General features: G+C 27.4%; 1 protein-coding gene and 1 long non-coding RNA gene across 3 annotated transcripts in view; one reads left to right on the forward strand and one right to left on the reverse strand.

Annotated features, from left to right (window-relative positions):
* Positions 1-215: 215 nt before the first annotated feature.
* On the reverse strand, positions 216-1,443 carry LOC136078169 (uncharacterized). The gene is made up of 2 exons (XR_010637586.1): positions 1,319-1,443; positions 216-658 (listed from the first exon to the last, which is right to left on the reverse strand). It is a non-coding gene; the product is annotated as an uncharacterized LOC136078169 (long non-coding RNA).
* A 354-nt stretch (positions 1,444-1,797) lies between these two features.
* Positions 1,798-18,188, forward strand: part of LOC100214913 (uncharacterized) — a 46,157-nt gene continuing 29,766 nt past the window's right edge. The window contains exons 1-3 of one of the 2 annotated variants that reach the window (XM_065793282.1): positions 1,798-1,903; positions 2,211-2,486; positions 10,873-16,258. In XM_065793282.1, coding sequence (XP_065649354.1) covers positions 10,878-16,258 — 5,381 coding nt within the window. In that variant the 5' untranslated portion in view covers positions 1,798-1,903; positions 2,211-2,486; positions 10,873-10,877. Of the gene's footprint in view, positions 1,904-2,210; positions 2,487-2,847; positions 3,154-10,872; positions 16,259-18,188 lie in introns of those variants that run through there. The other variant, XM_065793281.1, reaches the window with a different exon arrangement.

Genomic DNA, 18,188 nt, shown 5'->3' on the forward strand with positions numbered 1-18,188 from the left:
AATATATATAAATATATATTCCGTATTGTGTTGAATATGTATACGTATATAGGGGGAGTATGGGCATAACCACCCCCGTAACGTTTGGATTAATGTTATATGAAAATAAAAACGAAATATGTTTTTTAACAGTTTATTTTAATAACCACATTATTAAGTTTTAAATTGATGCAATTAATAAAAAAATTAAATGTTTTTTGAAAATGTTATTACACAAAAATTACACTTAGTGAAAAAAACGGTTTTGCCTCCATTATGAGGCACAACTGCACAAACACCTACAATATATAATAATATAATAATCACCAGATACACATATATATAACAATATATCAATTTATACTCGTAGCTTTATATTTTAATCAAAAACTCATTTATAAAAATTAAATAAAAAAATACGAAATCTTATTTCCAACATCTCATTTCTATTCAAGTTTTTACATGAACGCATTCAAGTGTGACGATTGTAATTATTATTATTCGTAATTACCTAGCTTTGATAAATATTGTGGTTGTGCCTCCTGTGCGTCTATGCAGTTCTGCCCCCAGTGGACAGTTTTTAGAAAGACTACAGTTTTATAGCTCGCTTATTAGGTTATGTTAATTTTAAAATTGTTTTCACTTGATGAAATAACGCTGATGACACATATCTTTAACACTAAAATCAAATATTTCTTAATCCTCAAAAGAAAGGTTTGGAAAAATATAATGTAAATACAATATTTTTATCAAAATAAACAATATTATGCACAACTTCTCAGAAACGCAAAAGGCACTCTTTTTTTTTTTACATAAGCGAAATGAAGGAAACTGTTTTATCTACGCGTCGTATTGTTTTTGCTATGTTAGATAACATTTTTCAAAGGGAAATGTTAAAAAAAGGTTGTGTCTCTATATGCGGTTAAGCCCCCACTTCCCCTATACCGAGTTGTAAATTTTTGTATTTACGTTATACAATACGTTATTTTTATATTTAATTAATATTACGGTACGTGTAAGTACCGATTTGTAATTTTTTTATTTAAAACGTTTTTTTCTTTTTTGCAAACTTGATAACTCTTTTTTCAAACTTTTTAAATTTTTTTATTTCTTTTTAAACTTTTTAGATTCACTCTTTTGTATAATATTGGAGCTTGTAAAATAATATTTTTCTCTATTACACGAAGAAGCTTGATGGTAAGACATTTATCTTCTACTTGCGCCAGTCAGATTGCATTTTTATATATATTTATTAGATCTTAAGGATAACATTGTAAAATGTGTGCAAATTGACGAAACACGACATGTCGCTACATTTTAACAAATTTTAAAAACTTACCAATACTACCTTACATAAAATAATTCAGCGCTTCTGAAAACTGGCTAGAATAAGGATGTGGTCAGATATAAGTCACTGTAGGTAAAGGACTTATATCTGACCGGGTCCTTATCCTAGCCGATCGTGTATTGCCTTAATAAAAAACATCGCAAATATTTGCCAAAAGTTGAGACGCGCGAAATAGATTTATCATACTATACTAGGTCTGTACCGAATCGGAAATTTTGAATTCCGGCTGGAGCCGGATTTGTAAATAAATATTGAAAGTGAAAGCCTGCACCTCGGCATCGTGTCTACATAATATATTTTTATAACCTATAATATTTATATAACCTATTGCATTAATTTGATTCTTGTTTCATTTAAATCTAATATGTTGTTTTTATTTATTTCTTATAATTTTATTTTATGAAAGTTTTAACCTACATAATATTTATATTTAAATTTAATTCTTTGTTTTCTATTTTTCTATTTAGGTTAAAAATGAAATATTTGCAATATTAGGCATCCTATGCTTTTAAATTATTAAAAATTTAAATAACATTTAAAAGAAGACTTAATGTTTCTTAATGCTTCTTCTCAGAGGCAGGTAACATTTTTGATGAAAAAAGCGCTAAAAATATTGATGGAAGTCAAAGGGCTTTTTCGTTCTTAGCCTCTAATCATTGCAATTTTTTGTAAAGTCTCATTATTTGACATAAGTATAAACATACAAATGTTTGGATCCATGTCTGGAAGTTAGCTCAAACACCGAAAATTCCAGGATACGTCACTGCAGTAATTTACTGCAAATAAAATTAGATTGTGCTTGTTAAGAATTTTGTATTATTACCTAGGTTTACCTTTAGTTCTTCATTTCCCTTTAGAACAATGATTTTTTAATTTAATTTAGATAGTCTGCGTCACATATCTTTAAAAAAAAAAGGTAAAAATAAATTCTGGCATTCCGGCCTGAAATATAGTTATCCCGGTTGGAACCGGAGTGACCTTAAAATCACAAATTCCGGTACGTCCCTTATAAAAACTTAATTTTCTCCATCGCAGATTTTCAAAGAAGGTGTCATTTCTCGGAATTCTATTCATATCTAAAAATATGACGCAAAATGCATATACAAAAATATTATTTGGTTGCTATAAAGACTCTAAGTTGTATATGTGGCTATATAAGGTACTTTACAATTTCTTTACAAAAAAAAGCTTATCAAAATAACATTAACATACACAAAATTTTAAAAAAATATCTGTATTATATATATATATATATATATATATATATATATATATATATATATATATATATATATATATATATATATATATATATATATACACACATTATTTATACATACAATATATTATGTATATATATACATATATGTATATATATACATATATGTATATATATATATATATACATATATATATATGTGTGTGTGTGTATAATATATTATATACTATATACATGAATATATATATATATATATATATATATATATATATATATATATATATATATATATATATATATATATATATGTATATATAGTAATAGTAATAATAGTAATAGTATATGAGTTGCAAATAGGATACAGATCCTATTTAAGTCATATAATGACTATAGGCAACTATTAATTGAACTGTCAAGCATTCCTTTAAATTCGTTAGTCGAGGAACAGTTAACTGTTGCATCATTGAGTGCATTTCAATGCTTAGCAACACGATTACTAAAAAAATGATATCGTGGATCGCAATTTCTGTTAAATTCGCGTACAAACTGTTCTCGTTGACCACATCGAGCTGGACGTATAATTGGTTCATTGTGCCAATTAATGATGGTAAGACCTTTTTCAATTTTAAACTTTTGAATCAAGTCACCTCTTATTCTACGATCCTCCAGTTTTTGAATTTGAAATAAGATACATCTATCTGTGTAACAAAGATGTTTGCATATAGTTGGGACTTTTGTGGATCGTCTTTGAATTTTCTCAATAATCTTTATATCTTTCATTAAATAAGGTGACCAAGCACTGATTGCATATTCCAGGTTAGGTCTGACATATGTTTTGTATAACTTAGTCCATAACATTAAATCCCTTGATATAAATGTTTTTTTTAACATATTAAGCATTCTGTTAGCTTTATTACTAGCATGAATAACTTGATTAAAATATTTAGCATTACTTGAAACAAATATACCAAGATCTTTTTCTACATCTGATTTTTCTAAATCGTAATTTAAATAGTTGGTTGTATCTTGAAGTGAATAGTTTGAGCGTGGGTTGTTACTTCCCATATGCATAACTTTACATTTTTCTAGGTTCAGCTTCATCAACCAAACTTTTGTCCATTCAGTGATTTTATTTAAATCAGTTTGAATGTCAGTGGTATCATTAAGAATATTTTTTACTCGTAGCTCATTCATTAGTTTCGAATCATCTGCATATAGTTTACTGACACATTTTAAATTGTCTGGCAAGTCATTGATGTAAATTATAAAAAGTATTGGGCCTAAAACTGAGCCTTGTGGGACACCGCTAGTAACGTGAGCCCAATCAGATACGTGTTCTCCAAGTACTACTCTCTGTTTTCTATCAGTGAGAAAGTCTTCAATCCAATCAAGAAGGTCTCCAACTATTCCATAAGCTTTAAGCTTGATGATTAATAATTTGTGAGAGATTGTGTCAAAAGCTTTTGAAAAGTCCAGATATACCACATCTACTGCATTTTTGTTAGCTAAGCATTTTGTAATATAATCATTGGATTCTAATAAGTTTGTAACACATGCTTTATTCTTTACAAAACCATGTTGAGATTGAGATATTAAATTTAGTTTTGAGAGATGATTTACAATGTCATTGGTTACTAAGCTTTCCATTAATTTACATGGAATAGATGTAAGAGAAACTGGTCTATAATTACTTGGTTCATTGGTATCACCTTTTTTAAATAGTGGAGTAACATTTGCATTGCGCCATGCATGAGGAATCGATCTTTCTGATAGTGATTTGTTGTATATAATTGTTAGAGGTAAAGATAGTACATTAGCACATTGTTTTAATATCATTGGGTGGACATTGTCCACCCAATGATATATATATATATATATATATATATATATATATATATATATATATATATATATATATATATATATATATATATATATATATACACACATTATTTGTACATACAGTATATTATGTATATATACATATATGTATATATATATATATACATATATATATGTGTGTGTGTGTATAATATATTATATACTATATACACAAATATATATATATATATATATATATATATATATATATATATATATATATATATATATATATATATATATATATATATATATATATAGATTGTATAGAAGTCAAAAATTCGATAGGTGTTTTTACTAATTTATTATTGCTCTGTTCTTAATGAATATTGAGCACTTTATTTGTAGAATACACTAATATAATTTTTATATAAATTGTGTGTGTATTCTACAAATAAAATATACATTGGAACGTGGACTGATTTTTTTAAATTGAGCATATACTAGAATGTTATATATCATTCGAAAGCCCTTCAATACAGTATTTTAATGGTGAAAAATTATTAAAAACGAACAATTTAAAAAAAAGTTTTGACGATTTTAGTAGCAAATTTTCGATATATGGATTTATTGAAGAAACTGGTTCTAAAATTTTTTTCACTGAAATTGTTATAACTTTGTAAAATCTTATCCAAATGCCTATACCTTGGTATCAAAAGATAGATGTAAGAGTAGGTTACAAGTTCACATAACTCTATAGATAAAAGAGGTGTCTAGAGGGCCAGAGGGGGTACCGAAACACCATCGTAACCTTAAAAAAATACAAGTTTTTCACACAAAAGAGTGTTTTTCTGATAAAATATGTTATCTTTATACATAAAAAGTTAATCTAATTTGCTCCATTCCATTTCCAAATATTAGTGGTCTATTTTAGATTAAAGGGTGGATGTCTTTGTTACGCTTTAACACCCTCGTAGTGAAATGTTACTTTCTTACAAATATTTTAACCTACAAAAACATTGATTATATTTTGTGTTAAAAAGTTTAAATTACATTTTCTTATTTTACAGCATATACAAGTGGTGTATAAATTGACATTAGAGGTGGGACATGTGCCACGCCCAACGCACCCCCTCCTCCCACCCGCCCAGTCTTATCCAACCTAAAAAAAAAATTTATAAGATATTTGAAAAAAGGTTTTAAATTGGGTTTATTGAAAAAGATTCAAGATTATTTTGCTAGGTGAGGGACGTGTGCCAAGCCCAATGATCCCCTCCCCCCCCCCCCCCCCCTTCTTATTCAAACTTGAAAAAAATGTCAATAAAAATTTTTAAAAAATTTTTAAATTGTGTTTATTTGAAAAGGGAGAACTTCACAAATCTTACCACATTACAAGATGCAAGTTGGAGTATCCACCCTAAAATGCCTCTAAAAAGTATATATAAAGACTTAATATATTATAGTTTCAATTCAATTTTTCTAAACAAAGAAATAATATATAATAATTTATTAAAAATTAATAACATTATGAATAATGTAAAAAAATATACTAAATTATATAAACCAAAAAAATTTCAAATAATTTAAAAACCTCATACCTTCTATAAACAAGTAATGGTTACAACTAGTATTTCAACATCAATAATGCAAATATAATTTTTAGGAACTGTAAACATAAGGTAAACTAATTTATAATCAAATAACTATTAACAAAGTCAAACAAACAGTTTAAATAAACTAAAACAAGAATAGTAAATAAGTATGCAAAATACTCTTCACATTTATCAACATTTGAAATATTCTATATTCTATAATCATTAACATATACAAACTGATACAAACTTACCAGTGATAAGCTGTGTAGATTCGACTAAAAATAACAAAAAAATTATACACAATATAATTTGAAATTATCAACAGTAAGTTACAAATGTAACAATCTTCAAAGCTGTTCTGCTTAAGGTGAAACAACTATACTAACAAAATGAAAATAAAATATAACTATTAAAATATAAAGATAATATATTTATAAGCAATAAGATAACATTAGGAAGAGTTACAAACTTATGTAAACAATAAGCACAGATAAAGATAGTATACAATAAGTAAAAAACATTACCTTAAGTTTTTTAAGTGTTTCTATATTAGGAAGATATTATAAGTGTATATAATATATATAATATATATATACATGTGAATTATTTTTTTTTTTCATAAATATAAACTGGTTATGTATTCATCCACAGATTTTAAATTTTATGTTTAAATTATTCAGTGTTCAGTTTTTATGACTATGTAAAGTTTGTAGCCCCCTCAAATTGAGGGAGGGTTATTCTTTACATAGTGGTAAAAAATGAATACTGAATAATTTAAACATAAAATTTGAAATCTGTCAATGAATGCATATCTAGTTTGTATTTATGAAAAGATAAATAATTCAACTCATTGCCCTAACGTTTAGGGTAAAGGGGGCTAAGATTTTAGGGTTTCTTGTTCCCTTTCTCCTATCGCAGTAATTTTTTTTTTGTAAAGAATCTTTTCATCATACATATGAACGTAAAAAAATTTGTATTATTCTTTTTGTTTAAAAATTGTTTTTTTCAAAACACACACACACATCCATATATATATATATATATATATATATATATATATATATATATATATATATATATATATATATATATATATATATATATATTATAATAATAATAATAGAAGTAACAAGCTGCATACTTAGCCTAAATAAATGCTTGTTTATTAGTGCTTCTTAATCACTTTATCATATGTATGATTGTTGCCAAACTATAGCATTTTAATTTCTAATTGATGGTTAGAAATAATACAATATTAACAAATTATTATTAATAATAATTTAATTATTGTTGTATTATCTCTAATTATTAACTAGAGATTGGTTTTTAGTCTTTTTTTAAATGTATATTAGGGTGCATCAAATGCCCCGTACTTTCAAAAATTGATCTGTCCCTATTCTTAAAACTTTCAATTGGTTCTCACAAAACACTCTGTTAAATTTTTTCAAAATTGAATGAGATTTAGAGGGGCCACCTCAAGTCTGAAACTTGCAATGAGACCCTAAACAGAAGAAAAAAAAGTTTTTCAAATGTATGTCATGTTGGGTCTCAAAAGAAGCAAAATTTTATAAAAATTACAAAATTAAATATCATTTTTTGTTAAAAATGACTTATAAAAATTTTTTGACAAAAACCATTAAAAAAATTTTATTTTATAATTTTTTGTTAAAAAATAATAATTTTTATGTAATAAAATTTAAAATAATAATTCTTGTGTAAAATTTTTATTATTTTTGAAATTTATATAAAATTTCACTTCTTTTGAGATCCAACATGACATACATTTGAAAAACCTTTTTTTCTTCTGTTTAGGGTATCATTGCAAGTTTCAGACTTAAGGTGGCCCCTCTAAATCTCATTCAATTTTGAAAAAATTTAACAGAGTGTTTTGTGAGAACCAATTGAAAGTTTTAAGAATAGGGACAGATCAATTTTTGAAAGTATGGGGCATTTGATGCACCCTAATGTATATATATATATATATATATATATATATATATATATATATATATATATATATATATATATATATATATATATATATATATATATATATATATATATATATATATATATATATATATATATATATATATATATATATATATATATATATATATATATATATATATATATATATATATATATATAGTTATATAGATATATATATATATATATATAGATATATATTTATATACATATAATATATATATAAATTATATATGTGTAAATATATATACATACCTATATATATAATAATATATATAGGTATATATGTATATATACTTACACATATACACACACAATCAATGTTTACCCTTCTCTAAGGTCCAAACTAAAGATACCTAAAATATATTTTTTTATCCATGTATAAGTGATATCTGTAAAACTTGATTTTTTTTTTTATAAATATGCATTTTAAGGAAAATAGGGCTTTAGAAACCTACTAGTTCACTAAGCATCATTCACCTGCTAATAACCTGAACTGAAACTAATATAAAATTTTGACTAATTTCTCCATTGTGCAGGCTATACTACTACTTTTAACTTTTGCCAATTAATATTTTTTAGAAAACCCAAATAGTATTTTTATTATTGATTTTAAAAGTTTTGGTTATACAAATTTAAAGGTGTTAGCTAATGTAATTCGGTGATTAAAATTTATTTAAAGTATATTAAATCTATTGATTAATATTTAAAGAAGTCATAAGTAATGCATATTATGTTTTATATATAGCCCACAAGCTATATAGTATCGATGTATTGCACTATGTGCAGGTTATGTAATATTTATATAGTGTGCTATGTAGTAGCAATGCAGCAGACTATGTAGTAGCTGTATTCTAGAAAGTAGCAGACTATGTAGTAGCTATATTCTAGAAAGAATAAATTTAAGATGTAGTTTAACTAATTTAAAACATCAACTAGTTCTTCTCACAATTGCGCTATCATACTAGTATTTGTTTATGCTAAAAATGATTTTAAAATGGTTTTAAAAATTTTGCTAATATGTTGCTGATATAGATTTATCTTTAAGAGTAATTTAGTGTTTGAGCTTTAGACAGCTGTACTTTTTGAGTAATTTTTTTCTGAAAAAAAACAACAACAAGAAAATAAAAACTTGGCTTCAAAATAAGTTTTCAATAATTCGATTTTTGATTTCTTTCAGTTTTCAATAATTCGATTTTTTTATTTTCTCATGTATGTATTTATGTAAGTATGTATGTATTACTTTAACTATTTGTGTGTGTGTGTGTGTGTGTGTGTGTGTGTGTGTGTGTGTGTGTGTGTGTGTGTGTGTGTGTGTGTGTAGGCCTTGGCAGGAGTAAATGAGTGCAGATGTAAAGAAAGCTCCTATAAAACAATTACGGTAAGCCATATGAGCTGCTCTAGCTCATTTGGCTCGCCATGAATCATGGCTTAAAAAAACGGTGCTTTCCAAAAAGTAGCTACTGCACTTTTAAAAAGTTTATTATGCAATTTATTTTTAAAAATGACTTTTCATTTTAGTTACATTAATAATGTTTTTCTTTTATAAACAATTTTGCAAACGTGAGCATACTATCATTAATTTTATAGTTAAATTACATGGTATTTCACACCAAGGATTTATCTATAAAGGATATTAAATCTATATCTGTGTTTGAAAAGATAAGCAGATTTTTTTAAATAATAATTCTATTATAACTTTTTGTTATATTTATGTAATATTTACACTCATATTTATAATACTAAAATTCTGCTCTACTAAAATCAAAACAATTGTTTCAGTATAAAATAACTTATATTATAAAGTCAACAAGTCATTTGTATAGGCTAAAATACAATCTTAAGCACTACAAAATAATCAGAGACTGCTATGCAATAAAAAATTAACAATCACATTTTAAAGGAAAAAAAGTCAATCTAAAACTTAAAAATACAAAAAAATTATACTTTTGCAAGAGCTCTCGCTTCCCGCCAAGGCCTTGGGGGCATCTATAAAATTAGTTTGCAGTTATCCAGGAGTCATTTAAAAGCATACAAGTATGTTCAAGGGACGGAGATATTCAAGTAAGCCAGTAGGTACTGTTTTTATTAATTATAATTTTTTTTTTCGTGATTATGAAGGTGTTCCAAAATGTCCTTACACCATTAGCAAATTTTTTAACATATCTCCTTCCTTAACAATGTTCCTTAATACTTATTGCTTGTTTCAGAATCATAAAGTCTGAAATAAGCACTCTAACCATTGCACAATAGCTGCTTAGATTTTATTTATCAATATGTTTAAGCCTAAGAAATTATTTGAGTCTTCCTATACCACAGAGGCAAAGGTATATAAGCATATGTCTCAAGAAAACTATTTGTATAAATTTATCAAGTTTTGATTTTTATTGTTTTTAATGTTTTGATTTATAAAGTACAATGGATTAAGGAGAGGGGTAAGTTTAAAGTGAGTGGTTTCATTGCATACATATTTTGTGGATGTCCCATATATTTTATATTCAATAATTTTGTTTACTTTATTTTTTGAAATGCCAACTGTATATCAGACACCTTTTAAAAAACACAAAAGAGAATAAAAAAGAATAACAACAAAATAATTTTTTTTTTCCATAACAAATGTCTTTTATATGTAGACCCAAATCTTTGGTTGATGTCTGTACTTCAAAATCTTCACAGGTGGTTGTTTCTGTATCTAAGAACAAATAATTAGTAAATATTTATTAAAAGTGATTATTCAAAAAAAAAAAGAATTCTTAGATGTTAAATATGTAATGTGTGACTAATAATTTATAATATATATTAGTAATTTGCTGACCAACCTTAGGTAAGATTTTTAACAATAATAACAATAAAATTTATCAAGAAATTAGTCACAATATTTCGTTTTTCATAATTAAATGAAGTTTTCTCTACTATTTAAGGTGAAATGAATTGCCTCAAGTGTAATGAAACTTTGGTTGCTTCTTCCAACTTGTGCTTTTTTAAGAAAGCTGATAAAGATGTGCATTTGTCTATTAAACCTGAAATATATCAGTTAATCAAGTTAGAAAAAAAATTGTTTGAGCTCTATGATAACAAAAAGTTACGCATAAAATGTCATAAATGTGACAGCAATCTTGGTTGTATACTTCCATTTGGTCCAGATGGCACAAAATTTTCAGCATTTTCTGTTGACAAAGTTAAACTTTGTCATCGTATTTTAACAAAGAAAGAAAAATGGTGGAATACATATAAAAGCTTTGAAATGGAAATAGAGCAACGAGACAGTAATAATTTATTTGGAAAGTTAAAAGAAAACTTTGTGGAAGAGAATTTCAATCACAAAGCAGCCACAAAGACAATATTTCCATCCATCAATAATTTGAGTTTGTTTGAATGGTATTCAGTATCACTTAAAAAGGAACCTCGACAATACCAAATACAAGCTTTTATTGAGGCACTCCAAAGTAACTTAATTGTTGTTCTTAAAACGGGTTTTGGAAAAACACTTATAGCTTCAATGTTGTTAGGACGAATGTGTGAAATAAATCCTCAAAAAATGGGTCTAATGATTGTTGATAGAATTCCACTTGTTTTTCAACATGCTGCTTCAATTTCAAGTGATACTAACCTAAGAGTAGTAAGCTTGTGTGGTGAAAATAAGACCAAACATACTATCAAGCGTATAAATGATGGAAATTTTGATGTTTTAATTATCACTGCAGGTGCATTTTATGACATGATCAAGCAGAAGTACATTGATGCAAATATGTTTTGTGTGGTAGTAATTGATGAGTGTCATCATGCAACTGGTGGTCATAAGTATTTAGATGTTCTCCAAATTTTTACTAGCATGCCATTAGCAAATCAGCCTAGAATCTTAGGCTTGACTGCCTCTCCAGTTAATGCAAAAACTATTACTCAAGCTACAGATAGACTTCAAAAATTTCTTCTGAATTTTCCGTCAGCAAAGATTTTTTGTCCTGTACCATCGAAATCAGAGCAAAATATCATAACTCTAGAATTTGAATACTCAGAAAATCAGTCAAGCTTTTTAAATCAGGTAGTTAAAATGTTTAATGAACATCTTAAAAATAACATATATTCTCTTTTAAAAATCTCAGGTAATGAATTACAAAGTAGTTTATTAAATTCTTACCAGATTATTGGAGAGTTGCGTACATTAGAAAGTAACTATACAAATTCACGATTAGCTTTAGAAATGAAGCTTGCTTATATATATATAGAATCATTAGAAATGTGTGCTATTATGGGAGTTCGTACTGCATATAATGTTATAAAAGATTACGTAAATGAAGTTAGCCAAGCATATCAAAATGTTCATGAAGATTCTTCACGTTTGAAAAAGTTATCTGCAATTTTAGGAAGTCTGGAGAAGACCTCTAAAGTTCTCATTTTTGTTCATACTAGAAATGTTGCCAGAGCGCTTTACAAGTTTTTATGTGATAATTTTGACATTTTTAAACCTAGAATGGTATTTGGTCATGGTGGATATGATGGAATGTCATGGGAAGGTGAACAGGAGCTTGCCATCAGAGATTTTGCATCAGGAGAATGTAATTTAATTGTCTGTACTTCAGTCTTAGAAGAAGGACTTGATGTTGCTGAGTGTGATGTAGTTATTTCTTTTACTTCATTTCGTAACCTTATTCAATTTATTCAGGTTAGAGGAAGAGCTAGAAAACCGGGCAGCAAATTTTATTCGTTTCAAAGTACATACCAAAGTCAATTAACCTCTGATATAATGAAGCAAGAAGAAATATTAAATCATGTTCTACAAAGTTATTCAGTGTCAAGTTGTCTATTTTCAAGTTTATCTAAGGACATTATAAAAAAAGTCCAACAGCAATTTATCGGTGATTCATCTGGTATGAACAATAACTTTGATTACAAAGATAAAGAAAAAGGAAGTTTCTCATTTTTAATTTATATTGAAGCTAAGAAAAGCAACTCTATAGCAAAAGAAAGAATTTTCGAAGTACTTGAAGAATGCAATGAGTTTAAAGTGAAAAATCTTGAAATTCTTGAAACCACTGCAGGAATGAAGTCATGTACCCAGCGAGTGTTTACAAAAGAGTGTTTAGTATTTTTAGTAGGTGCTCAAACACATACACATATATCTACTTCATTTGAGACATATTTGCAGTTCTGTAGAACATTCAACTTCAATATAAAAGTTGATGATAACTGTCCATCATGGCCATCATGGACTCAGTTTAGCATTAAACCAAGTAATCTTAAGAGTAGTAGCAATATTATTTCAACTAAAGTTGGAATTGGATATTTTGTAAATAAAACCTCTTGTGGTATAGTAAAAGAGATTACTGCGAGTAGCTGTTTATTTTCTGAGAATTTAGTGACAATAACTTATTTTGATAATAATAATACTTGTGATATCTCTGACTATAAAAAAAAGTTTATTGATATCCCCTTAACGTCTTTAGGATACTTTGCTTTGCTTTCTATTGACCAACATTTTTTTTCATTGAACTTGGTATTGTTGCATCCACCTTTTGTTCGTTCAAATACTCCTGGAAATGAGAAAATAAGAACTATTGATTCCGATTTATTGAAAATGTTCTCAAAATACTCATTATTTCAAATAACTTATCCAATTAATGTAATTCAAGAAGTTCAGCAGGTACTACTATCTCCAAAACTGTTTCCCATTCCACATTTTTATGTAAAACTAAATTATGTTCAGCCTGAAAATTATTATAACCAAGATTTATGCAAGCAGCTATCAGAGTCTATAGAATGGTACCTAGGTTGCATAAAAGACTCAAGAATGCTTTGTTTACCAACTGAGCCACTTAATGATATAAAAAATCATGTGGACAATCAAATAAATTCAGAAATTCAAAGAAGCGAAGTTCTTCAGTTATGTGAAGCGGCATTAAAAGCGGTATTCAGTCGTTTAAATAAGTACTCTTACTTCGATCATTTTTTTACAATTTATGAAAACGAGTATAATCATATGTTAAAAATTCCTATTTCAAAAAGAGATATTCTTCATGACGTAGTTCCTTCAAATTGTGTAATGATCAAACGTGTTGTTGCAACACCTACTCGAATTGTGATGTTGCCTCCAGTTCCAGTGGCATCAAATCGAATGATACGTTTACTTAGTTATTACAATATTCTAATAGTTTCTTTTAGAGACGAAGATATGTCAAAACTCCATGACTCTGATACTCATGATTACATTTCTTTTCTTATGAAAGATGGGATTATGGTGAATAAGTCTAGATATTATTTTTTAGCAACATCAGCAAGTCAACTCAGAGATCATAAAGCCTATTTTATTGAAGTGCCTTCTAATAATGAAGTCAAAAATCTGAGAAGTAAAATTGTTCCATCACCTGAAGAATTTAAAAATGTTGCAAAGTATATGTCTCGCCTTGGTCTTTATGCTACAGCTGATATGGGAAGTTTGTTTGAAGTAAGTCCTGATATGATCTCTTGGGTAAGTGATCTAAAAGCAAAGAATGGTGAACTAACCACTGATGGATGTGGTAAAATCTCTTTGACAATGTGTGCTCACATTGCAAATATTCTTAAAATTGATAAACCTTCAGCATTACAGATTCGATTTTCTGGTATAAAAGGAATACTGGTGTGCACGTATGATGATGATCCAGATTTAAAAAATAAACCATTTGCTTTCCGCCCATCTATGAAAAAGTTTGAAAACAATGACAAAAGTTTTTGCATTACTTCTTACTCAAAGTATAATTCTTTAATCCTGAATAGAGAAGTTATCACTCTTTTTAATGCTGTTGATTCAAAGTATTTTGCTGAAGTTTTACTCCAATTACAACATCATGAATTAGAGAAAATTTCTGATATGTTTAATAATGGAAATTCTGCTAGAAAAGCTCTGAGTGAATATTTTCCAAAAGGAAATATAGATAGGTTATCTATAATTGATTTTCATCATGATAAATTTTGGTTTTCCGTACTTCAGGGAATATATCGGCTTAAAGTGCGTGATCTGCTAAAGAGAGCTAGTATACCTGTTGAAAATGGGTGTTTGGTAGTTGGAGTAGCTGATCCAGTAGGCATTTTGAAAGAAGGAGAAATATTTTTACAAATAGATCACGACAACAAGAAAAAGATTATAATAGGTGATGCTTTGATATACAGAAATCCTTGTTTACATCCAGGTGATCAGAGAGTAGTATGCTGTGTTGATAAACCCTCTTTACATTATCTAGTGAATGTTGTTGTATTTCCTGTAATAAATTGTGAATTATCTCTTGCAGCATCTTGCAGTGGTGGTGATCTTGATGGTGATCAATTTGCAATTATATGGGATTCAAAGCTTATTCCGCCAAGACATTTAATATACCCTCGTTTTGACTACTCACAACTAACTTTAGTTAATCCATTGATTAAAAATGTTGATGTTACAGATGAGAATTTTATTGTAGACTTTTTTATGAAATTTATGAAGAACGACAGTTTAGGTAGAATTGCTCATAAACATCTTGCACTTTGTGATTTTATTGAAAATGGAGCTCGTAATCCATTAGCTGTTGAACTAGCTAAATCTCAAGCTGCAGCTGTTGACTATCCAAAAACCGGAATACTTCCAGAAGTTCCTGAAGAGGCAATCTTATTAGTTAAAACAAAGGGTTTTCCAGACTTTATGGAAAAAAATGACTGCTACAGTTCTAATCAAATCCTTGGTAACCTCTATCGTAAATGTAAATCTATCGGCTTCAACTTTGATCTAACTAGTAAAGTAAATATAGAAAAAGGGTTTGGATCTAGCCTTCGTATTCCAGGTTATTATGAGTACTTAGAAGATACTTTAGAAGTTTATACTTGCTATGCTCATAATATTAAAGCAATAATGTCATGGTTTGACTTAAAAGTTGAAGCTGATGTGGTTTTAGGTTGTGCTACATATAGTTGGAGTACTCATTTTGAAGCTGACAAAGGAAAGGCATCAAAGTCAATAGCTGAATGCTATAAACAGTTGGTAAAAAAATTTCGTGAAATTTTTTTTAGCAATATTGATGATGTTTCTAAAATGAAAAAAGCATGTGCGTGGTACAATTTAGTTTATGATAATGCTATTAAAATTGTTGGTCATAAAAAAAAGTATTTAAGTTTTCCTTGGGTCATCAGTGATGTGCTTTGTGAACTATTCCAAGAGATACATAGCCAAAAACCAAGTAGTTTCTTCCTTGATGTTGGATCTTCTGCTCTTAATTATTTTAGCAAGAGTTCATCATTGTTATTGAAAAACATCACAGATAAAGCAAAAGTTTTGAACATTATAGATCATGCAATACAAAGGTTGTTTTGTTTTTTTCAATTTGTAAAATTACTACATTTTATTACAATATTTTTTATTTTTTCTATTATGATGATGTCTATCATTTGTTAGTAAGATTTGTTATTAAACTGTTATGGGTTTTGGTTTAGTGAAAAAATATTTCACAACTTCTTGCTGTGACAAGCAGTACAATGGTCCAGAAATGTCACTTTTGAGGCAAAAATTATATCTTCGCCAACTTTTAAGCTAAAAGTAGGTAGACCAATTTTTGCCCAAAAAAAGATAATTTTCTTCAATTTTTGAACTTCAAACCCTCCTTAGACAAATTTTTTATTTAATTACAGACCTTAAAAATTTAAATCTGATTTTCACATAACATTCATAATTCAATTTTTGAATTCTATTCTATTGCAATAGCAAAATTTGAAAAATTTAAAATCTTAACTAAAACCACTAAACTAGGAGAATCAATAGACACATTTAACTATTAATAAACACATTTTACCATCAATAAACACATTTTACCATCAATAAACACATTTTACCATCAATAAACACATTTTACCATCAATAAACACATTTTACCATCAATAAACACATTTTACCATCAATAAACACATTTTACCATCAAAAATTATTAAACTAAAATAGTATCAAGGTAAGTTTTTTCAATTACCCTTACTATGTATCAGCCCCTGGTATCAAATTAAACTTGTTATATTGCCCCAACTATGTTCTGCCCCTGGCACCAAGAAAAGCTATGATTTAAATTTGATTATAAGCACTTAATAAAAAGTTTATACTGATAATAATACAGTTTCCATTCCTAAACATAAACCAATATACTTATAGTATCATAAATCATAGTATGCAATGCAAGGCTGGCAAAATGGCAGCTCTTACAAAATTAAACTTTATTACAGCCTTTTATTTTTAGGCTAATAACAAATCTTAACACAGTTTCTAAAATCCTTAAAAAGTTTGCTTTGTTAATGACCTTTAGTTTTTAAGAAACGTACAAAGCTATATTGTTTTAGTGAGGTGCATTTGTAGACCACCAGTAGTTAATGTTATGCACCAAATCAACATGGTTTAAGAAAAAATAAAATATTTATCCCAATATAATTTGGAATATGAACAGTTATTGTTGTACAAATAAAGTTAATGAATCAGACTTTCAAAGATTTTTGATTCACTAAATGTTTTTTTATCACTTCAATCAATTTGAGAGCCAACTGCATCATATATGCTATGCAATAATATTTTGGATTTAAAAATAACTGATAATGTATTCCTAATCTTTGGTATACAAAATCAACGGAAATGTTGGAAATGTGGTCATTATTTATTGACTTGACAATTAATAGTGATAAAAAAGAATCATAAAATATGTAGCATTAAATACTACAACAAAAGAAAATATATTGAAATATATTGAAAGAAATTTTATCAAAGAACATCAAAGATTCTGAGAAATGATGTGGAGAAGTTATTTTGTTGTCTGCCTTTAAAATAAATTTAAAATATTATTTTTATTTTTAAAACCATTTACAGCTTTTTATTGTTATTATTATCTAAACTATTTTATGTGCTGTGTCTTTGTGAATTTAAACCCTTACAATCTGGTTTTTGATTCAATTATTTCACCAAAACAACACAATTAAAGACTTACCTCATTCTATCAAAGATTGGTGATGCCTTATATGCCCACCTTCTCTCAGTACATCTCTGAATCTTTTGATGCTACAGATCACTATAAATGAGTTCAGGCACTGGAATGGTTGCCATCAATTCATTGTTTGTATTATAACATCAAACTCTACACAGTCATTAAGTTTAGCAGGAGTATCATGGGGCATAATCAACTCAATTCTGCTTTCTGTATTTATTTATTTCATTGTTTGCATCAATACTCAGCCATGTCTCACCAATGATGGCTCAAATACAGTT

Source organism: Hydra vulgaris, chromosome 03 (genome assembly GCF_038396675.1).
Source record: "Hydra vulgaris chromosome 03, alternate assembly HydraT2T_AEP".
NCBI lineage: Eukaryota > Metazoa > Cnidaria > Hydrozoa > Anthoathecata > Hydridae > Hydra > Hydra vulgaris.